Raw genomic sequence first — 24,623 nt, 5'->3', positions numbered from 1 at the left:
AGACTTTGGAGAACAGGCTGATAAGGTTTGGGGAAAAGATTAGCGCTTTGCCAGTAATTGGTAGTTTCAGGTCATCTAGCCCTTTAAGAAACATAGGTCACATAGTAGTTACGGGTCTTGCTAGGCAATAGCTACATAAGAAAGCACGAAACATTGACCATGTTGCCTGACAACGTTGCATTTGAGTTATTGGGGCTTCCGCTTATTGCTTTAGTTCATCCACTGGCTTTGGAATCCCTTCACCTTGTTTTGTTACCTTCTTTGTCTCTTATGTTTCTCTGTTCCCAGTTTCCTCTTGATCATATTTCTCTGTCTCTATTTTCTCTGTTGTCCACCATGCAGTTATGCTTCTGCAGTGCTCGAATTCCAGAAAGTCTTCAGGTATTCCATGGGGTTCATCACATTTTGACCTTATCGTATGCGGGAAGGTAAACTTGTTGCCTTTATGACAGTTACATTATTATTCTCTGTGCAACATACTGAAGTCTCCTCCTCTGATGCAGGGTGCACTGATTACCACAACCGAAACACGGTGAAGGCACCCCGAGTGTGTTAGAAATGACCATCTTTTGTGTGGTATTCTCCAAGATTTATATACCCTCACTGTCCTACTTTCGCTGAACCCATTTATGTTGGCCATAGGACTATGTGCACTTTACTCATGCTAATCAGTGGAAACGCGCTTGTCCTTTCCCTTTTAAACATTTGAAAATTGGCATGCACCTTAAAATACTTTAGTAAATAGTACTATATGTGTCAAGGGCCTGTTAATTTAATGCTACAATTGAATACAGCACTGAAGCACCCAAGTCACCCAAGTCACTTGGGTCCCTTAACAAATGAAAGCACTTATATGTGAATGCTTATACGTGAATTCTTTGTGATCAGAGATATATCTGTATTTTTAACAGCGTATGCTCCCTGAGGAAGGGCAAGCATTGCCCGAAATGCATTGGAGCCCCTAAGAGAACATATGTATAAAAAGATTATATTCATGTTGACATACAAATGAATACAGGAAGCAAATCTACAATGAAGTAATTGTAAAAAGCACTAATAAAAATGAAAAAAACAGATAACAAATGAGTGGAGTCCTTTGGATGGGAACCAGCATATGAGTGCCTGAATGGGATGTAACCAATGTTCCATTGGAAACGCACTTTTCATTGATATAGGACGCTATAAACGGAATGCGTCACCCATCAGCAGCACCTTAAATCTATTAAACCAACTTCAATCAAAAATAAGTCTTGAATATTTCCAAGCTGTGCATCAACCCCACCCACAAGACTATTAGAAAATTGCCATTTCCTGCCTAAGCCAAATGTGCATTTCATCTAGTGTCTGGGGTCACCTGGGTGTTAATGGCTCTCCTGTGATGTGTATTGCTCAGAGACATTGGCCAAAGGACCTGGGTGTGGTTTTTCCTGGCAGGATGACTGGGAAGAAGCCATGCCCATACGCTGCTGACAACTTGGTCAGATCATTATTCAATAAAATTCAACCTAACACTTCCAGCACATCGATCTTCCACTCCCAGCACACCAACCTTAAGGGCAGAAATTGGAAAAAGTTAAATATGGATACCTTAAACACCTTTTTGGATTACCAAAAACCCTGTCCTGTATCCCAAGTAAACCAGCTATTGTCTACAGTACAGTGCTTTTAGAGGCCATTGATACATGTTTACCTGTAATAAATAAAAAAATAAACAACCACCGGCCCCATGGTTTAATGAGTCACTAAAAATGGAAAAATCAAACTGTAAAAGCTTAGAAAGAAAGTGGAGAAAAAATTACACTCCCTCATCGAAATCCATTTATAGAAGTGCCTTAATACACTATCACAAACTCTGCAAACAAGCTAGAGCGGAATATGTTTCAACTACTATTGCAAATGCTGCCAACTGCTCTAAGACTCTTTTTAACACAGTTAAGAAACTGGCAGGCTCCAAAACTCAAGCCCAAGCTCCCGCACTTACTAAACCCAAATGCGAGATCCTGGCCACTTTCTTTGTTCAAAAAGTGCACAAAATCTATCACCACATTGTACTCAATCAGGCAAAAACAACTTCCGCTACCCCTCCGCTCCTCTCCATTTTTCTTGACACTGACCTCCCTGGACATTCTTTGACGACCTGGCCCCCATTCACCATAGAAGATTTAACAACACACCTAAATAACATCAAATCTGGATCGCCAAATGACCCCTTACCTGCCTCAATACTAAAGCAGCTAAGCACTTCCTCATTGTCTGTGATAGTCAATCTCTTGAACACCTCACTACAGGAATCTAATATTCCATCATCGTGGAAACACGCTATTATTCACTCTCTCTTGAAAAAGGCAAACGCTGATCCTGATGAGCCCAGTAATTACCACCCTATATCATTATTTTACATCTTCTCCAAAATTTTAGAAAGACACATTCACCAACACCTCAACCACTTCGTAACAACACACGGTCTTCTTCATCCCTCCCAGTCAGGCTTCGGAGCGGGCTTTTCTACTGAAACCACCCTCCTAGGGGTCACGGAAACATACTTCGACATCTGGTCAATGGAGACACCGTAGCGCTCATTTTACTAAATCTGAGCGCTGCTTTCGATACAGTGTCCCATACTGTGCTCATTAACACACTCCAGTCACATGGCATAAGGGGGCTAGCTCTAAATTGGCTCACCGCATTTCTTGCAAAACGTACCTTCCAGGTCTTCTCACACTCAGCCTTCTCTGAAACCCACTCTTTTGCCCATGGGGTTCCTCAGGGCTCTATCCTCAGCCCCCTATTATTTAATCTTTGTTAGACCACTGGCTGAGGTAGCAGAAATATCAGGATTATCTCTCTTTTCCTACGCCAATTCTCAAATCAACTTCTCACAAAACTAATGATCTATCTACGCTCAAAACTGGTTTAAACAAAATAGCTCTCTGGATGCAGGAAAACGTTCTCAAACTAAATGGAGAAAAAACTGAAATTCTGATATTGGGAAAGAAAAAAGAGCTAAGGAACCCCCAAAATTGGCCAAACGAAATGGGAAAGCTCCCATCTCCATCCTCCCAAGTCAAAAATCTGGGCATCATTATTGATGATTCACTCAGCATGCATCCTCAATCCATCAAAGTAGCAGCAACCTGCTTTACCATTCTCAAATGGTTAAGGAAAATCTGTTGGATGCTACCGGAATCCACCAGAAAAACCGTAATCAATGCTCTTATAACATCCAGACTTGATTATGGAAACATCCTCTACCTAGGATCGAACAAATCAGTAGTCCATAGGCTGCAGATGGTACAAAATGCCGCTGTCAGACTTTTATGCAGAGTCCCCAAAGCCACTTCCATCTCCCAATACAGACGCAAGCTGCACTGGCTTAAAGTTTAGAACAGAGTAAAATTTAAGGCACTAAATTACATGCATAAAATTAAATCCTGCAGTGCTCCTCACTATCTCCAGTCCTTGGTCAGTCCATACCTTCCCTCATGTAATCTTCGCTCTGCCACCCAAGGGAGGTTCACTATACCTAAATTCAAACTAGCCCGGATAGGTGGCAAGGCCTTCTCCTATCTCGTCCCGCAATCTGGACCTTTTTACCCACAACAATTCTCAACGAAGCCAATTACACACAATTCCGCAAGTCATAAAACCTGACTTTTTGACAAATAACCATCCTGTTCACCTGCTCTCTCCATCTTGATCCGTCCTATGCACCGGGAAACCCTTTTTGGGTATCTGTTGTGCACTATAAATTTAAAAACTAAACTAAACTGATTGCACTTCATGGGGTAGCCTGGAGACTGTACTCAGCCCTTCCTGACTTAAGAAGGCTACACTGTCATTGGCAGATGAATCTCACACCTGGGCTTGCCTGTTCTTGGTTTAACTAGCTAGGCTAAAGCCAAATCCAGCAGAAAGAGAAGAACTGACTAGAACCTGTTTTAGAGTTAGGCAGAGGGTTGTCCCTGACTCATAGGCCGTCAAGCATAAAAGTGGAATTCTCAGAGCCATAAATCAGAACACTCCTGGGTCTGTGAAGATCAGCGAAGGACTGCACTGTTGACTGAAAATCCTGAAAGATGACTGGACCTGCATGCCTTGAATCGAGGAACCCAAGAAGTGGTTCCAAGGGTGAGTTGGCTGCCCTCCTGTTTGAGCTGCAGGAGCACAAAAACCTAGCAGCCTTTCCTACTTCCAGCTGATCAGAACCAACCGCGCCTCACCAGGACCCCTCTACTGGCACCTGGTAGAGTGAGTCCTGAACCTTCGGTTTTGTGTTTGCAGGTCCTGTCTCTTGGCTGGAGTCAGAGTACACTCCTCCCTGATTAATTGAAGGTTTCACAGAATCCAATGCAGTGCTACACTGAGACTCGTAGAGCTGTACCTTGCAGCTCCTCATCAAAGGTTACACTGGATCCAATGCAGAGTGACACAGAACACCCCAGAGCCAGGCAGCTCCCGACTGAAAGCCTCATTGGGTCCATCCTCCACAAAGATTAAATTCAGGACTACAAGATCATTTCATTTTATATGATGTTATAAATCAATGATCTTATTTGAAGTCAAATTTTACCAGCTTCATTATTGAAGACAAGGGGAGCAACATATAGGAAGTACATGCGTTGGGTCAATGCAGAGCATCTCAGTCACAACACACATTCCTTTAATCAATATCAGAAGGCAAAACATCCATCGTTGTGGGCCTGAACATTTGCTATTTCATGTTCCGGCACTGCCAGATATCCACAGTTGGTACTTCATGCCTTTTGTCACTATTTTTAACCATAACATTTAAAAAATCACATCTCTGGTACTAGTATTTTTACCATTTTGGTATCATTTTATTTATTAAAATGTACTCTATTTGTCCAGTTTGGTTTGGGATTTCTTGTGTTGTGCTTTCACTTAATTGCTGTTTGAGTGCTGCATAAATACTCCACTAATTGCCTCTAAGTTAAGCATGACTGCTTTTTGTGCCAAGCTTTTCAATAGCTAAGCACAGGTTTATTTAGCGACTTTTATGGTTCACCCTGACAAGGTTTACGGTTGTTATTTGAAGTGGGCTCTCACCCCTTCAACAAATAACAAAGAATCCGATGTTTTACATTGTGCACCTGCATTAGAGTGCACCTACATTTCTCCAGGTATTTTTCCTCTTCAGACAAGCAATCCAGTATGCCATACTTCGTAAATATATTAGGTTGAAATTGTACAACATCGTGCGAGGTTGTCACTGATTGAATATAGTATCTAAAATTATTTAAAAAATTAAGCTTCACAAGGGTGATAAGCCAATAGAGTCTGCTAATTAGTAATATAACATAAAATAACACAACATGGTATTATATAAAATAACATAATGTTCAAGTTTGTTGACTTACGGCTTGCACATTTGTTTTGTAGCAACAAATACTTGCCTGTGGTTTAAAATTGCAAAGACCTCAACTGCAAGAAATAAGATGGTTTGCTAGTTATTGTGCTTTAGGAAAAAGTGGAAAAAACATACAAATAAAAGCCACAATTAAGTATTTGGCAATGTTTGGTAATCCAGTTTCCTCTTCCCTTTACATTTATTAGAGAACTGTGATGTACAAAATAGCACTGAGGTTGATAAAGTTTTCATAGCATTTGTAAAATTATTCCAATAAATGAGTTTGCCAAAGGGTTCAAGTAATTGGTAAACACTGTGCTCCAGTAATAATCAATAACATAACATAAAATAATATGACGACATGAAATACCATCAAGTAATGTAACATTCCCGATTGCTGGCTTAAGGGTATGTGTTTCTTCGTAGCAAACAGAATTTGCTTTTGGTCTAAATTGGCAACAGTTGTTAACTGCAAGGGATTACATGATTCACCGGTTATTATTCTTTAGGAAAAGTAAAGGAAACATTAAAATGTAAGCCACAATTCATGTTTTGGTAATGCTATCTTTTGAGTAATGGGGACGCTTGCAGGGGCTTGTGAGCAGCTCATCTTGTTTCCGGACCCTGGACCCTGGGCTATTTAACCCCTGACTACCTCTGAACACCGGCACTCTTCGTCTCCCTCCCGCCGCCGCAGTGGTCATCTCTCGCGGCCGCAGCGCAGAGGGGGGCGTTCAAAACTACATTTCCCAGGCTCCCTCAGTGGCGGACAGACACCACACCATCGCGCCGGGTGGCGCATAAAGCAGGCGTCACTCCGGTGGAGCGGGGGGACGCTTGCAGGAGCTGGTGAGCCTTTGAGCAGCTCATCTTGTTTCCGGACCCTGGACCCTGGGCTATTTAACCCCTGACTACCTCTGAACACCGGCACTCTTCGTCTCCCTCCCACCGCCGCAATGGTCATCTCTCGCGGCCGCAGTGCGGAGGGGGGCGTTCAAAACTACATTTCCCAGGCTCCCTCAGCGGCGGACAGTCGCCACACCATCACGCCGGGCGGCGCATAAAGCAGGCGTCACTCCAGCTCCGCGGGACGCGAGCGGGACGCCGGGCAAAGCCCGGGCAAAGGGCGGGCCCTCTACGGCCCTCAGAGGCCAGAAGAGGACGGGACGGGCCACCCCACCTGTCATTTGCCATAGGAGGAGGTATAGAGACGCACTTTTCTTTTCTTTTCTTATTGACTTACACTGTTCTGCTTATTGCCGCTTATTGGAGTATTGTATATAAACATGTCCATTTGGGAGGAGCTCAATGCCCTGTGTGGCACCAAGTATGTCCCGGATGCATCACCCCCACCCCCCTATTATGGGGAGTAATTCCGACAATTTAAACGGCACTCCGCGGGACCTACCCCTACCTTTGAATAAAGACAAAACTCAAGCCAATGCATTGCCTCGGGGTCTCAATATTAAAAGGAAGCACGACAGGGAAAATGTCAATGAGAACCAACCTATAATCCAAAAACTGTGCACCAGCCCTACATCATCCCCCTCTAACCCAATCACATCAACGGTGGATATGGCTGTGGATCAAATAGATGACCCTGTATCGTCCTCCCAATTGACTTTACTGGCTCAGCTCGAGCAACTGTTACTATCTGTCATATCACCTTTGGTTACAAAAATTAATGACCTGAGGGGACAGGCTAACCAGCATTGAGAAAATAATCAATTCTCCACCAATCAATAAGATGGCAATACCCACTTGCCCTAATCCTCCCATTACCCCCGCAAAGTGTAAGTCAATTATATGTAAGAATGCCAAAACTCAGTTACCATCTCCTAAGACATCTACCGCAACAGGCCCTAAAGTAGTATCAAAACCCCCGATAATAAATCACACAGTGTCCAGAGCCGATCCAGAAAGAATGCCACGTATCAACTTACCACCTGAAGCCGCCCCATATGTGACTGTCCTCTCTGGGGTCCCCGCACTTAGCCAGGGAAAACACGAAACACATCAGGACCTGCTAAATAAGGTTATTTTTTGGCTACAGAACAATAGACCCTTGCCACCTGATCTAGATGATGGAATTCCGAGCGTCAGGAGGGTGGGGTGGTTAGGTACGCTGCCCAAAGACACCTTTGGGGACCTGGTGTTAATTAAATTTAAGAATAGGAACATCGTCCCCTACTTACGAAATGGCCAGCCCAAAGAAGGAGATGGCTCCATTTGCATTTGGGACTTGCATGACTTCTACCCGAGCCTCCTACACATCCCGTTACTAAGATCAACGGCAAAGAAATACAACTCCTGGGGAAGGGGATCTTGTGCACCTAGCGCCCCTAACCTTCTAGCCTCTAACAGATATGGAACCATTGTTTAAAAATTGTATTTTCTGAGTACCAACTACAAAGAGGTCATTCATGAGTACTAGGTTAATTGACACGGTAGTATGCAATTAATAAGTAAACTGCTGACACATGCTTGCCCGATGTTCCTCCCCTGAACCTTAAGCTATTTTGTGGCACTGTATGCACGACCCCTTTTTGTTTTTAGAGTTGTCCTATTTGATAATGAAATGTTTTATTTTGATTAGCTGATCCGACTTACTTATTTAATCCTGTTTTAATAGTTTATATTAACTTTGTAATGAAATGTTAAGGCATTTATTTATGTATTGTTGCTGCTTTTATGATTTTTAAACCAAAATCGAATAAAGCTAAACTGACTGACTGAGTAATAAATTGAACAACAAACCAGGTTTTAAGTGCTGTATTATCTCCCTGTGATGATTGTACTTGTATTTCAGGTTTATAAATGATAATATGATTTAGAATATAGTAAACATGAAGTTATGTGATCTGATCAATGTATGTTCAAGACCAAATAGCATTCTAGAAGTCACCATTGCCACATAGCGTTCTCTAACTTATTTACCTGAGAGGAAGCACGATTCGTTCTTCTGGCTGGTGCAGGGGATTTGGCAATTCTACTCAAGTTCCCAGTCCTGGGCCCCTCTTTCAACATATTATATTATATTGAAGCTTCCAAAAACTCCACTAAGAAAATTTTAAATGTGGTAAGAGAACTGTCCTCTTTAGATCGCACAACAGCTACAGTGCCCGCCTCCACTGATTACTTCAATCAGGTTGCAGACTTCTTTGTGAGCAAGATCGATATCATCTATGCTGCCTTCCCGAAAAGTAGCAGGAATCATATACCTGCTCCTGCAATTGAGGGATTAGGTAGTAACAATTGCTTTACTTTCCGCCCACCTGGAGTAAGTGAATTTCTTAACCTTGTGGAGGTAGTTAAATCTGGGTCGCCCCGTGACCCAATTCCCACAAAATATGTGAGGCTAGGGAAAGAAGCAATTGCTCCAGTCCTCACTTCTTTCCTGAACACTTCTTTTAGCTCTGGTGAGGTCCTTAGCAAATGGAAGCATGCTATGGTGGTACCAATTTTTATAAAAACCTTCCCTCGACCCTGCTCTCCCAGAAAACCTTAGACCTATATCTCTTCTACCCTATGTGGCTAAGGTTGCAGAGAAATATCTGAACCACCAACTATCCCTATTTTTGGAAGAGAGACAAGTACTGCATGAAACTCAAACTGGGTTTAGACCCAAACATAGTACCGAGTCGGCTCTTTTGTTTGCTTCAGAGGCTCTAAAAATGGCGGCTGATAAGGGTAGAACTATTGCACTCATCCCACTTGACCTCAGTGCCGCGTTTGACACGGTCTCCTACGGCCTTCTCTTAGAACGGCTGCGGGAGGCCGGGGTCAGCGGAGTGATATGGAGGTGGATTAAAAACTACCTGGAGAACAGGTCTGTCCAGGTATTTCAGCATCTTTTTGAATTGAGTCTTTCCATTGTTGCAAGGGGTACTGCAGGGTTCGGCTCTTAGCCCCACCCTATTTAATATTTACATGCGCCCCTTAGCAGATATTGTGCTGAGACATGGGGTAAAACTGGTATCACATGCTGATGATACACAGCTGATAGTCACCCTGGAGCAAGAGGAGGCAGGAATGGCTGCCAAGTTTAAGGCCTGCTTAGAGCAGCTCGCCAACTGGATGAAGCTCAGCTGCTTGAAGCTGAATGCGGGAAAGACAGAGGTGATGGCGTTGGGTAAGCAACCCTCTCTCTGGTCACACTTGTGGTGGCTGGAGGAGATGGACCCACCCCGACCCCTAAGGCCAAGGCTAAGAACCTGGGAGTTTCTGAACAGATATTATCTGTGGCTGGCGTCTGTTTTGGAACTCTGAGGATGTTGCGAAAAATGTTGGACCTTCTCCCAGTAGGGGCTAGACGGACGATTATACAGGCTCTTGTTACGTCGCATCTAGGCTACTGCAACATTCTGTACCTGGGGGTGACCCAGAAAAATTTGCACATCCTGCAGAAGGTTCAGAATGCGGCAGCCCGCCAAATACTGGATAACCTTAGGCGGCCCCGGTTGGAGAGGCTCTGAGGAAATTACACTGGCTGCCCATTCAAGCCAGAGTTACTTTTAAGGCTTTGTGTTTCACCCATAGGATTTTCTACAAACAAGGGCCTAGCTTTCTGCACCCTCTTCTTACACTCTACAGACCTGAACACTGCCTTAGGGCCCTGGGCACGGCAAAGTTGATCGTGCCTAGGGTGCGTAAGGTATGGGCAGGTGGGAGTTCTTTTGGATTCCTCACGGCCAAAGCTTGGAATAACCTCCCTGTTGACCTAAGGAAGTGTCCTTCAGAGACGGTATTTTGAAAAAAAACTTAAGACATGGCTTTTCCATTTGACTTTGGATGGCCGGAATTATGCTTGAGGTAGCCGTCCCATTAGGGGACCTGGCTGCAGGTTGGGGCGGTGGTCTGTGGCGCAGCCGCCATGTTCTAACTGGTGTATAGCGCTGGGCACTCCGTTGGAGTAACCAGGCACTCTATAAGCTGTATATTAATAATATTAATAGCATACACTGTACTGACACTATCACAAAGTGATCAGGAATTTCAAATCTGCATTCCTTGAATGAAAATTACTATTACTGAAGGTATCTGTAGTTCAGGATTTGCTCCCAGGGGTCCCCCAAAAATACAGAATTACTGCAGAAATTCGGACAGACAGACTTGATTCCCATCCTAATACGATGTTTGTGTCTTACCCCCACAGACATTGTAGCTGGTGACGTTCTACAAATACTATGTAGAAAACATGGGATTTACAGGAATGCTGGAAATGGGGTTCTGGTTGGCTAGGGTATGCACCTAAGTCAGGCAAAACCCAGCACTCTAATCAGTGTAAGAGAGTTACACCCACAAGATACCCCCTGCGCATCCCATTGGTAGCTTGGCAGAGCAGTCAGGCTAATCCCAGAGGCAATGTGTTGAGTGTTTGCTTAATACATGCATACACCAGTGATACACTAGGCACACCACAAAAAGAGACTCAACATAAGGTTATATGAAAATATCCTTTGCATTGTTCATAAAACATATTAGACCACAATCGCATAAATCACTGTGCCACTAAGCACTTGCCATGATGACACATAGTTCATAAATCCCTTTGCCATAAGGCAATGATCATAACACCCCATTCAGTGCACTAAAGTAAATACTTATAGGTGGCACCAGTCAGAACATTGCTCAAAGCACCATCACTATACATAATATGCAGATCCTCCAATAATACTCGTTACCATGTCATGTCTAAACGACCTATTCCTGGGAACCTGAATTGCAGCATGCAAGAGAACATGAATCACCACTACTATGCACGTTAGGGAATAAACATTACACCCACCCACATTAGGGCATGAAGTGCAAATTAGATGGGAGTAAGATGACACATAAATTTCCATCTGTCACCAGAAGTCCGGGGATCATGAACTATCACCCACTACACTACAATACTCCCCTGCACATCTATTCCACACAATACAGTAGTAATTCTTCCATGTTGGGTGAGCCCTTGCACTCTTGTGCCGATGCAGTCCTCCGACCGGGGAGATTTGCAGGGGTCAGCTTCCCCAATTAGTCCTTGCACACAAAAGTGTGCCCAGGCCACTGCGTTGGGTGCCGAGTGACCCACAGGACCACAAAAAACTATTGCCAAAAAACACTGCTGTGGTCGCAGGCCTGGACAGCAAAGTACCTGGTTAAAGCCATGGGAGGTGGAGTCAGGTATGCAGCTCCTGCACATCGAGGTTGCCTAGGCCATCGACAGGAACCCTTTCCTGGTGGGCAGTAGTAAACCAAAGGGTACGTCTGCCCTGACCCTTCAGGAACGGGTGAACACTGCAGCATTTGCTGGTGCAGGATCTCTCCAGGGAGAATGCTTCTGTCAGGGCAGAGCCTCCTCCCCTATGCCCTTCTACCACAGCTGCCCACAACCACGTGTGCAGCTGCTCTGCCTTGGCAAGGGAGCATCCGCTCCTTGATCCTTCCATACGACGGTGCTGTACGAGGCCACCTTGTCGCCGCAGGACATGGAGTGCAGTCTCCGGCGACTCTGCTCTCTCCGCAGCTTCTCAGCCCTCAGCAGGCACACTCACTGGAGGTCAGGGAGGGGTAGCATACTTCCATGCTCAAGCTCTCCCCTCCCTTGGCACCTTGCAGTACATGCCTTGTTTCCTGTGCGGCCACCAGGCAGACATCAAAGCGCATATAATGCGCTAGGTGCAGGGAGAGTAAACCACACTCTCACTGCTGACAAAGAAAATCAGGGGCACACAACAGCGTTGGCCATGCGCTGCTGGGAGCCAGGAGCAAGTGAGCTAGAAATTGTCCAATCAATCGCTCTCCATGCGCTAAGTTTCCCAATCACACAGGGCTGGCCACCAAACCCTGGGAGATTACTGGGGGTACCAAGCATGAGTGCAGCAGGCCAGCACATACAGTTCTTGTAGGGAAGCAGGTAGTCCTTATTTTAACCAGCAGGCACCGGTCAGCACAAACAGACAAGGGAGTTCAATGGCGGTTCCACCTGAAAGCAGAGCAGTTCCTTCTGGCAAGGTGCAGTCTGTAAAGTCAGCAGCATCTGCTTAAAGGTCCAAGCAATGTCTAAAAGCACCCCCTGTACTCATAGTCCAAAACTCTTAGTTCTGGGAGCACTTAAAACAACTTTCAGAAGTGCTCCAAACCCTCATTCAATCCCAATCCCTGGCACACAACACCCAGGGGAAGCAGAGTCAGCATTGTGAAAGTCAGACACAGCCCTATTCAGGCCTGATACAACTCCTCCCACCGCTCTAAACGCAGCCTAGCTCTATTCAGCCCCGCGCTGAGTCACCCAAGAAAGTCTCCCCCACTCTCAGGCTCGCACTCGACGCGACCTTGGATGCCCAATCAACTCACGCCCTTCGGTCTTATCCGAGACCAATCTAGGTACATTTCGTGCTCTGCCTCCATGCGCTTAGTGATTCACGCCCCTTCTCCCTGCGGCTCTCGTTCACGTGGGTTACACGGCTCTAGTGCCCTCGCCCCCCTGACACTCCCGCCTTCTCATCCTTGAACGGTTCCCCTCGGGTAATCGTGTTTATCCATACTCACCAGCGATTTTCTGTACAGTGCCCCCACTCACATCACGGCACTGGGCGCCCACATTTATCTGCTCAATCTTTCACTGGTCACTCATATTTATTAAAGGGCATTTACTATACATTGCCACATTGCATCCCCATTCACATTATGGCATTTGACGATCTGTTTCATCCTACTTTCTCCCTTCCATTGCCGCCACCCTAGTCCACCTCTTCAACCACTACCACACATTGGGGACACCAAGGACTCCAGCCACTACTGCCACCCCCACATGACATATAGATCTCTGGCCGTGATATCCCCGCTCATCCCTGACAATCCGCATCCTTCCATCCTCTCCACCCTTCCTTACCTGGACCCACTTCCTCCATGCTCTTACAACGCTTCCCTGACCATCCCAAGCGCGAACGCCTTCCCTCCTCCTACCCCACCTTACCCTTTTCCCTTCCTCTCTGTACAGCACCGTTTTCCTATCACAACCTAGTCCTGAAGATGATCCCAAACAAAGAGGATCGAAACGTCGTCGACAGTTCAGCGCAATAAATGGCGCAGCCCCTCATGTGGCTCATCCAAACAAATCCTGCAAAATTTTTGAAAAGTCTCGCTTTGTAATTTATCTGGAGCCACATTGTTTTTGCTATTCACTGTATATAATTGAGCACCAGTCACTATGCGCCATATATGCTGACCACAATTGTCACTTGCGTCGCCATCTTTTGTGTCACCTGTACATGCTGAGCAACAAGTCCAATTTGGGTTGCTTTGTTATTTATTTAGTTACAGTGCTATTACTACTGTACCTCTCTATTTTTCTTTAATTATACGATGCCATGAGCCCGTTTGAAAAAGTTCATTGAGTCTCCTTGTCTCTGTTTCAGTAATGCTTGATGCATACATGCTTAATTGCCTTTTAGTAAGACCAGTAGGGATACTGTTTGCTTATTCTGATTACCTACCCCAATCCAGACGTGGTTGACAGGTCGTACTCCTGTAGTCTTTTAAAACACTTCTAAAAGTGGCATTTCTAAAATTGTAATAACAAATCTGCTTTCACCAATAAGCAGCATTTATCACTGCTGTTCCAAACATACCAAACAGGGCCAGGCTACCCCTTTCATATGAGAAATTACCACAGAAGCACATATCAGGGAATTCAAAATGCAATCCTATGAGAGGGCAGCCTCACAGCAGTGAGAAACCAAATAGGCCACACAGCAAAGGCACATGTCGTACCTTATACCCATACAGCAATTTTCCCACAGGGCTACCCAGGGCCTAATTAGGGGATCTAGTAAAAGTTGAGTTTCAGATGTGGCACCCACTTTAAATGCCACATCACTGTGGCAGTAAAATGCACACACAGGCCCTGCAGAGGCCTGAAACAGGTGTGAAAGGCTACTTTGGTGGTTGGCGCAAGCATTGCTGCAGACCCACTAGAAGCATCTAATTTACAGGCCCTGGGTATATGAGATACCACTGTACAAGGAACTTACAGGTAAATAAAATATATGCCAAACAAGTGTGGACATATCCATCCATCCAAGTTTAAAAGCAAGAGCACATGCACTTTAGCACTGATCAGCAGTGTAAAGTGCCCAGAGTCATAAAACCAACAAACAGGTCAGAAAATATACAGGAGGAAGGCAAACAGTTTGGGGATTATCCTACAAAAAGGGCCACGGCCAACACAACCCCCATTCCAGCCCAAAGCCAGGGTAGACTAATACCTTGACGGGCTTCCCTGTTTGATGTTGCATCGACTTTCACCTATAGCTGAAGTTTTCTGCAGGTGACTAGCTTTGGAAATTCATGAAGTTCCAAACTGTATAACAGTCACAAAGGTTTGTTGAGAAAATAATATATTTCCTTACCTTTAGGTGTGTATATGGGAAGTGCGGGAAATCTGTTAAAGATCTGAAATCAGGAATATGCCTTCAACCATGCTTATATATTTTATTTCACATGTAGACGGTGCTGGAGGTGATGGATTGTGAAGTTGTAGAAATAAATGCTGTTGCAATTGCATCAAAGATGAGCACTATAGCTTTGAGTTTCCTTGGGCGACTTAAGTTTAAGCATTAACCCTGTAATGATAAGGTTGATTTTCATGTGCTCTCCATTTGTTGCTCCCCTTTGTCTTCAGTCATGAGGCTGATAAAATTGAACTTCAATTAAGACCATTAATTTTTAAGATCACATAAAATGAAATGATCTTGAAGTCTTGAATTTAATATTGACATGTCATCCTTTTCCGAGACACAAAGCAAAGCTTCAAAAGTAAATGCATATTTTTCTAACAGAGAAATATACGATATAGCTCACAACTTTGAGCTAAATTAACACCATCAGTGTGGCGCGAATTTTCGCGCTGTGCTGAAGGTTCTAAGAAACGGAGTTGCCGTGATGGAACGGTTCCGTCATAAGCACAGCCCAACCGGCGCTCGTGATGGAACCGTTCCGTCCCTAGCATCGAAAGGGTTAAGCACATCTTAAAAAATAAATAATCATCTAAGGTACCAGATAGCGTTATTATGCTAATTTGTATTAGGCAGTGGTGGTTCACAGAGGTAACATTGTGGGGCGGTAAGGCGGGGCAGCGGCGGGGGTGGGTGGGGAGTAGTGGAGTCCGACATACGACGGCAAAGGTGAACGGAAATAAAATATATATGCCGTCGTATGTCGGACTCCACTACCCCCACACAGCCCTGCCCTCCTCACCGCCCCACAGTGTTACCTCTGCGAGCCAACACTAGTATCAGGCAATCTAGATGTATAAGTTCTGATCTGTTGTCCTCTTTTGGAAACTTCTTACCTTAATCGAAGGATAACGTGGTTCAAGTTTCTCATGTGAGTGATCCTGTCATCGAAAACTCCACCCACATTGACCTCTCCCCACAGCACTGACTCCCACCTCGGAGGACATCGACTAACTGCTGACATACCGAGGTACATTCGGGAAGCCCAACACACCCGCAACGTGTATCTTGGGTGCTGGGGACCTCCGCAGCCCCTCAGGTGGACTGATGAGAGAAGACAGCAATCAATTAATTTAAAATACACCATTAGCCTCTTGTATCGCTTTAGTGCATATTGGTGCGCTACACCATAGATTGAGCAAATAAAACATTTCCTGGTGGGACAATTGCAAAAATGGATATATTATTTAAGGGCAGTGAGAGGGGATGTCATTCATTGCTCTGAGCACCAAAATATCAAAATATGCATTATAGACTTTATTGAGTTGATACATCTGAGCGCTTTGGAAGTTCTCTAGTTTGGTTGATACGTCATATTTCTTGGCTTATTCTATCCTTCTAAAACCTCATTTGTCGCCATGTAACAGATTTCATCAAAGCTTATATTTTGCACTATATTACAAATATTTACTCATCTATGTTAAAAGTGTGTGTGACTTTTCGAAACACGGAAAACATCTCTAGGAAAGTGTTCTTTTTAATCGAATCAGTTGTACTTGAAGGTATGCTATTTTCAGGGTTGCCATTTCTATGCGCTTCATATTGGAGATACATTTTTTCAGTCATTTTTGTTGTTGTTGCTGTAAACGCTAAAAAAAATAAAAACAATATATCAAACTACATAAATAAATTCTGCACCATTTTAAGATGCTTCATTTTAAGAAAGCTAATCTAAAAAGAAATTGGCCCTCTCTTGAAGAACGGATGGTATTTCCTTTCGAAAATAGAAATAGTCCATCATGTTTTCTTCTCTGTTTTGTTTCAGGGTCACTGCCTCATAAGATCATTGAAGGTCATAGCCGGAGTGTTACATGTCTTCTTTACCCACACATCAAATCTGACAAATTTGATAAAAGCTGGCTTGTGTCAGGTGGCCAGGATGCTCGTGTAGTCTGGTGGGACTTGTTCACTGGCGAGATGTTGCACACGTTTGGGCTGCAAACTGGCCCAGTGGTGGAGCTGCTGTTACCATCCGGTGATTACACAGTAAGTGCTCTTGGGCGGCGTGAACCACACTACTCTACTCGACTTGCCTTTCTACGTTGTTGACTTAGATCTGATTTTAAATTTTAACTTTCAATTAATATGTGCTGGTTGGGTGTCAGAGTTTCAGAATTCCATGCTAAAATTATTGCTCTAAAATGACAAGGGTAAACGAGTCCTATCTCATGGATCAGTCCTGAAAAATGTGACAATGGCTTCAGCTTTTAGAACACCAAATTAACTCTATCTTCGATATTTGTGTCTTGTCCAAAAATAATTTACCCTGTACTTCTATATATACTTGTATTTTGCTCTAACACTAATTTTGAGTAGATTTAGATTTAAACCACCACCAAGAAAATTAAAACACAAGCATTTATTTGCCACAACATGTCAGTCGGCCAGCTTTTTTCAAATCGCATAAATTAAAATTTGTATTAATCATTACGAGCAGTTATCAGCTAAGCAAAGGACAGAAAACCTGGTTTGATATTGGTGTTTCCTTATTATATACAGCGACTAGAATAAGTATTTCCTAAGGTCTTAAAGCTTTTTCTTCTTAGCTAAATCTCGTTTTATTAGAATTACCGTTTTAAAGCCTCAGAGGACAAGGTAGGGAGAAACACATTGTCGTCAGGCTTACCGAGTTAGTCCAAATGAAGCAGTATTTCATCATTCAGATCAGCTGAATGTGATGGCGTGCCTGATATGCCGTGCACATCTATTGGTATCTATGGCTAGAGTGTCCAGTTTAGGGTGCAGTGCTCTACATGATATTGACTAAAGGAGCTGCTACTGAGTCCCCAGCGAGAGAAGCCTCGGGTCACCCAGCATTGAGGGACCTGTGAGTCAGCAGCACACTTTTTTTTTAAAGGCACAGAGTTTGATTGTTTGCTGAGCATAAATTGTGCTACTGGGCACAATACAAGTACATGAAATATAAGAATCTGTTAGGTGTTTATGTTTTGAACTCCCAGTAAGACCTGTGGACCTGTTAGTTAGTATATTGAGAGCAATTAGCTGGAAATCAAATCATTAGGTCACAATAAAAAAAATGATTGAAAGATTAAAACACCCTCCTGCAAAACCCTTCTGTAGAGTGTCAGTTTTGATCATTCAGTGCGTGAGATAGAACATCATCCAGGCTGCTTTGGCTTCTCAACCCATACTTGGCCGCAGCTCTGTATTTCCATCTGTCATCAATGTACAGGGACATATCTTAGTGAGATTGTGATGTAGTGGTGCAACCGTAAAATTGCATGTATTTGCATTGTAGCATTACTGACAGCAACACCAGTTTATGCCACCTTAAAGTAAAAGTAGAACGGGTATCTGCTGAGAAATCCATTATTCCAGGAGACTACATGATATGTGGCCATTCATTCCTCTCCCAGCCAGAGGGAGGATGGGATGCTAAGATTTCCATTGAAGCTCAGCTTAAGGGAGTCCACCAGGCTACAGAAGAAAGCGAGCAGGTGAAAACATATTTTCCAAGAAGCAGTAATTAATTACCCACATCAAAAGTGTTTTTCTGGGCATATGAAATAAGACAGCAATGCCTACCAATTAAATTTATTTTGCTTATTTAGGCATATTCCATGAAAAAGTATTCTAGAAATTTCTCAATCATAATTTAAAAAAATTAAACTATATGTGCTGGAGCTTTTACTAATCACTGCCATTCATTCTGTTACTTGGTTTTATGCTCCACTTGTGCGTTTCGGAAACCTTTTTGCTGCTATTAAGGACCATTAGAACTTTGGAATGTTGGTAGCTCCATTGCAGACAATGGAGTGCTCCCTGCTTCTACGGGCCGGTAAAGGCCCGCAGAGCAACATTCCAATGTTCTACAAAGGCTTCTCGAAGCTCGAGGGGATTTATATCCCCCCGAGCTTCGAGAACCCTTTGTTTAATTTGTTAGAACATTCTGCCCTCTAGTGGCAGAATGTTCTAATAGCCTTATAGCCCTTCATAGCAGGGCTATACCGGCTATTAAAGTCCCGCTGTCTCGTTAAAGTTCCTCCCCTTCGGCTCGGTCCTTTAACGATTCAGCGGGCCTTTAATAGCCGGTATAGCCCGCTACGGCGGGCTACAAGGCTATATTAGACCAGTTTTTGTGCCTTGGTGTTTGACCAAGCTCTGTTCTTTAGCAAAACTGGTTAATTGTGTTTAGGGCACAGCCCTGGCTGTGTGTGCCATTTAACAGGCCGCCTCGTCCCAGAGTTCAGACATACCAGCAGTCCTGGACAGTACAAAAGAAAAAATTATGGACACTTGTGAAAAAGATGGACTGTAGCAGGGTGAGCTTGCACCATACATTTTTGTGTCCAAGATAATTCTTGAAAATCCCAAAATGAGTAAGGGGAAGGGAAGATTTTTCATTATATATATGTGCTGAGTGAAATTAAATTCCCTCCAACTCAAACTGCCCCTCTCCAGAAAGTAATTAACATTGTCCTCTTCTTCTTTCCCCTTAAATCCTGCACTCCCCTATAATTTCTGATTAGCATATGTCTTCTCCTTTAAATTGTGACATTAACACCTAGCCTTGTTTTTACCAAGGTCTGGTCCTCTTTTAAAAGTTTGTATTCTAAACCCAATGCTGTTTGTGTATGTTGTTATCATATATGTAAAATGTTTGTACTTTCAGCATTCATCAACTGTCTATCCTTGAAAACTTGCTGTTGAAGCTCTGCATGTTCTTCTTGAAAATGTCCACCTGGACCTCAAGTGTGGATTAGGTCCTATTCGTACTCTCTTTAAAGTGTTTCACAGACCTGTTGGCCTTGTCCCTACTGTAAATATAGATAGACCTGTGCAAAATGTAAATTATGATGATATAATTCATGCTATTTTGGGAATTTTGTGTTACTCTTGTTAAGCGAAATTCCAAAAATGATGTCATTATTCCACTTTGCGTAATTATGCGCAATTGGAGTAAAGAATTTACCATGAATATATGGGAACAGAATACTAGCAGCCGATAATCGCAGTGCTTTTGTACTTTGCACTGTGTTTTTAGCGCAAAATGTGTTCACTCATCAGTAATTAGTACAAGTAAATATTTGACACTAAATGTAGCTCTATGTGACCGATTTGCATTTTGCAAATTTTGCATAACTTTTCTGAACTTTTGCATAATTACAAAAAAGCAAATTACCGGATTTTTGCACACCCTTAAATATATGTCAATTGAAATTAAAATGTCCTTGACATTTCTATTGCCCTAGGAGCAATAGTTAGCAGCAACCCCTATCATCATCATCATCATTCACCCAATAACCCAAATCATTGTACTAACATTCCACACTATTTGGTAACACCTTGCATGCACCACATGCACACATTTCACTATACTAAGGTTGACATATGAGTGTTTTCAGTGTATTTAAATTGATTGTTTTTGTTCATGGGGTTGCTCTCCTAAAAACAAATTGTACATTGCGTGTTTTTTTGGTGAGTGTATTTTATATAAGAAAATTGTGGGGACATAGATTGTGTTGAATTTTATCATCTTTTTAAGGACTACACATTTTACTAACCTGTAGCCACTCCCTTTTCCTTTTTCCTTTAATAGTTAAGTGTTTGCAGCATATATAGTGACCATTCGGTGGCCCTCCTGCATCTTCAAGATCGAGCGTGTCTCTTGCATGCCAGGAAACATCTTTTCCCTGTGAAGACAATCCACTACCATCCTATTGAAGATCTATTAATTGTAGCATGTGAAGATGGCTCTGTTTATGTCTGGGACATTGAAACTGGTAAACAACATTTTCTCCATATGTTTCTGTATCTGTCATTTACCTAAACTATCATTTGAATGGTCTGTCCGTGTATCGGACAACTCTGATCAGGCTATTTCTGATTTATAAGAGGGCAGCAGAAACATGTTTAAATTTTGCTAAACTCAGTCTGTAGGACAATCCACAGGCAAGCTATTAGAGAAAAATAATTCACGGGAAAAATGTTCTAAGGATTGTGGTCAGTACATCAACCAATCACAATATAATTCAGTATCTAAATATATTAAAGCTCTAGACCATATATAAGTGAAAATGAAAGAAATAGTTGCTCCAAAGACATACAGAAAGAGAAAATGAAACCTGCAAAACAAATGTACAAAGCATGAAGTTAAAGGAAAATGTCTAAAGTCAAATATTGTTGAAATATCATCTGAATATTAAACTTAATCAATTTATATTGCTAGCTCGAAGTTCACATGGTTGTATTAGAGGTGGTTAAAGGTTCCAATGATGATTTCTAACTTTGCACGCAGATTTAATTTTTCAAAAGGCAGTGGAGGAATCCTCAAGGCAGTGTCAAGCTAGGCCTTCAGGCTGGGCAGATTTGTAAAATACGACAGCTCTGGCAATGCTGGTAGTTTAGTAGTGCAAGTGACCAAGTGAAATTGACCAGCAGGCATTCTTGACCGGAGAGACCGAATACCTGGCAATGGTGACATTTTCAATCTATAAACATTTTTGAAGCTTATTGTGTCCCAGTGATACAAAGTCAAAATGTGCAGTTGGAAAGTAAGTTCAGACTTTAGTGTAAAGCATTTGCATGAATAGAAAAGACCACACCATGTGGGATGGGGTGAGGTGGTTATTTAGCTAAATACTTCTTTAGCTGGAATAAGACAATAGCTGCATAGAGTGTTCCAATTTTTTCAGGCAAAAGTTATTTGTGCAAGAGTTTTAAAGCCCTGTTTTTATTTTTGCACTGACTGCCAAGGACCTAGATCATTTTAATTCGTTTGTAAGAGCTTTTTCACAAGTGGAATGGGTCTTCCCAGTCTCTCCAGAAGCAAACTTTTTATCTGGTATCCAGTGATATAGTCGGCAGCCTCTTCTCACCCTGAATCTGTTCAAACCTCCCATACCTCAGGATCTTCATTGGAGAGGTAACTCACCACACATACCCTTTAACTTTGCAGTCAATGTGTAAACATCTTGTGAGAGCCACAGCAGGGCTCCACTTAGTCTTGTTTCTAGGATTAGGACCTATAGACAGTCATTCAAACATAGGAAAGAATCGCTCCACCAGAGTCTGTTTGCCAGCAGGAATGGATCTTTCAAGCAATGCAGCTGCAATATTCATCCTTCTCCTCCTCCTTGGTTGTGTCCGACGTGCCAGTGGGGTCCATGCAGATGTTTTTTAAAGAAAACGTGGCATGCTTTGATCCCAGATCTAATTATTAAAATAGTTGTCTCTATATTAAGAGGTCTTGACAGGCAACCTGGACATTCTCCTATTAGCTTAGTATGTAGTGGAGAACCAGGGTTTCACATTTTTGGGAATCCATGCGACTGTGCCAATATGGTAATCTTCTTCCCACAAATTATTTTAATGATCCACTGATCTTCAAAGGAAACTAGTATTGCGAAACCCGGTTTTGGGGGTGCTATAGTGGATACACATCCAAGCAGCACTATAGGCGTACACCAAGGAAACAAGTAGCCAAACATGCACACCACGTTAGCTGGCACACAAGAAGTGGACAAGTGTATGTTAGTCCCTGTGTCCATTTGCGACTGTGTATATATTATTTGTGCACACCTATCTACCTGTTTTCTTATGGTCAACACATGCAAGAAGTGTTGACTCTAAAAGCACTTATTTACTCTATTCACCTGTTTATTACTCCATGTCCGCTTGTTCTTTGTACAATGTGTCATCACTGCACATCATTCTTAAGCCCTCTTGGATCCTGTTCACGCTGAATTGATGAAATAAAACATAATTCAACAACAAATTACATATAATGAAGATAGCAGGCTCTGAGAGGGCGTTTAGGTATGTATATATTGATATTTCTCTTTCTAGAACTTTTGCCTTGGGCTCTACTGGCTCTTTGCACCGGTGTTTAATCCAGGGTGATGTCTCCATTATTATTATTATTATTATTATTATTATTATTATTTAATTTTATAGAGCGCGTAGTCACCCGTAAGTATCCCAGCGCTAAAATCAGTACAACTAGGAGTCAGCAAGGGAAGGGGAGAGACAGTTTAAGGGAAGAGGTGGGTTTTCAATTGCTTCCTGAACCGTAGGTAGTTGGATTTGGTTCTCAGGTAGTGCGGTAAGGCGTTCCAGAGACGTGCGGTGTGAACCGAGAAACGTCTTCCTCCTGTTCGGGCCTTCTTAATTCTGGGGGTGACAATGAGGTGTTCCTGGTCGGAGCGGAGGGATCTAGAAGCTTTGTATGGTTTGATAAATTTTTTTAGGCTTGGGGGACCATTGTTTTGGAGCAGTCTGTGTGCTAGGCAGAGGGCCTTGAACATCACACGTTCTCTAACGTCTAATGGAGACACTTCAGCGCTGGTTTGGCTGAGGCTCTGGCCGGGGTGTTAGTAAGGATCCGGGCAGCTGCATTTTGGACCCTTTGTAGTTTATTCAGGGTTGCCTCTGGGGCCCCTAAGTCGATGGAATTACTAAAGTCGAGCCTAGAAAGAATCAGTCCTTGGATCAGCAGTTTTTGAGAGTTGTGGGGGAGTAGGGGCAGGATCTTTCGAATTGACCTGAGCAGTCCAAAACATGTACCGGCTACCTTTTTTGCCTGTGTTGCAAAAGATAATTCCTTATCGAGCCAGACACCCAGGCTTTTTACCTCTGGTTTCGGATCTGGGATCGGGCCTAAACAGGGTGGCCAGATGTTATGAAGTGAAGTGGGTCCCTTCTGGCCAAGGAGGAGAATGTCAGTCTTTGAGCCGTTGAGTTTCAGAGACGATCTATTCATCCATCCTTGTATCTGCGTCAGACAGTTGTAAAGGTCCGCAGGTTGTTGTTTCGGATGAGAAAGGGACACCACTAACTGAGTGTCGTTGGCATAGCTGACGATGCTCACTCCGTTAAGTTCCATCAGAGGGTTGCCACCCACATTTCACCGGGCAACTTTTTTTCTGCACCTTGGCGTGGTTGTACCCTTGACTTTTTTTTTATCTCAAACCCTCCTGTTTTACTGACTTTGTTTTTGCTGCCTTTAGTAGTCTGTACACTTCACAACTGCTAACTTGTGCTAAAGTTCTCTCTATTTAAAACATGGTAGTATTGGCTATACTAAATGGGCATATTTAATGTACTAGTAAATCCCTAGTAAAGTGGCACCACCTGTGCCGAGGGCCTGTAAACTATATGATAATTGTGGGCCTGCAGCACTGATTGTGACCCCCACTTAAGTAGCACCCTTAAACATGTCTCAGACCTGCCATTGCAGCCTGTGTGTGCAGAGTTAAGTTGCCATGAAAATGCCACTTTTAGAAAGTTGGCTTTTTCTTGTCTTAGCTATTTGGTGCCTGCACCCTGTCTTTGGGTTACATGACTGTCTGTAGTTGACAGTTTTTCTTTGTGTATTCCTTCTAGACAGTTGCACACAATAGGGAGCTTAGGTGTGTCTGGATGGAAATCACAGGCATGATGGGAGGGAGAGGCTGGGCACAACCACTTTTACACTTGAATAGGCTGCATACCCCCGGTAGTAAGTCTGGAGCCAGGGCAAGGATGGCGGGCTTCTGCAGACTTCAAAGGCATGCCTCTAGAATCTTCTCCCTAGTTCAAAGGCACATCTGGCTATAAATATTGGACCTCTGATACCGTGTCTGGATCAGTGGATACTCTGCCTGGAAGGAGGACAGCTATGCAGCTACAAAGATTGCAACTCCGTTGGACTGCTGCTCTGAAGGATTGCTATTTTTCTGGGCTGTTCTGCTGCCCTCTTGCCTGGGTGAGAAGACCTGGACCTGCATCTGCTGCTGAACCCAGGATCCCAA

At 43.3% G+C, this 24,623-nt stretch overlaps 1 protein-coding gene across 1 annotated transcript in view; it reads left to right on the top strand.

Annotated features, from left to right (window-relative positions):
- WDR72 (WD repeat domain 72) overlaps positions 1-24,623 on the top strand; it is a 976,411-nt gene that overhangs the window by 348,243 nt on the left and 603,545 nt on the right. Inside the window, exons 12-13 of the mRNA XM_086958315.1 lie at positions 16,637-16,857; positions 20,432-20,615. Of these exons, the coding sequence (XP_086814441.1) occupies positions 16,637-16,857; positions 20,432-20,615 (405 nt within the window). The remainder of the gene's footprint in view (positions 1-16,636; positions 16,858-20,431; positions 20,616-24,623) is intronic.

Source organism: Lissotriton vulgaris, chromosome 2_1, assembly GCF_964263255.1.
Source record: "Lissotriton vulgaris chromosome 2_1, aLisVul1.2, whole genome shotgun sequence".
In the NCBI taxonomy this organism is placed as follows: domain Eukaryota; kingdom Metazoa; phylum Chordata; class Amphibia; order Caudata; family Salamandridae; genus Lissotriton; species Lissotriton vulgaris.
This window is presented reverse-complemented; position numbering and strand designations above follow the sequence as displayed.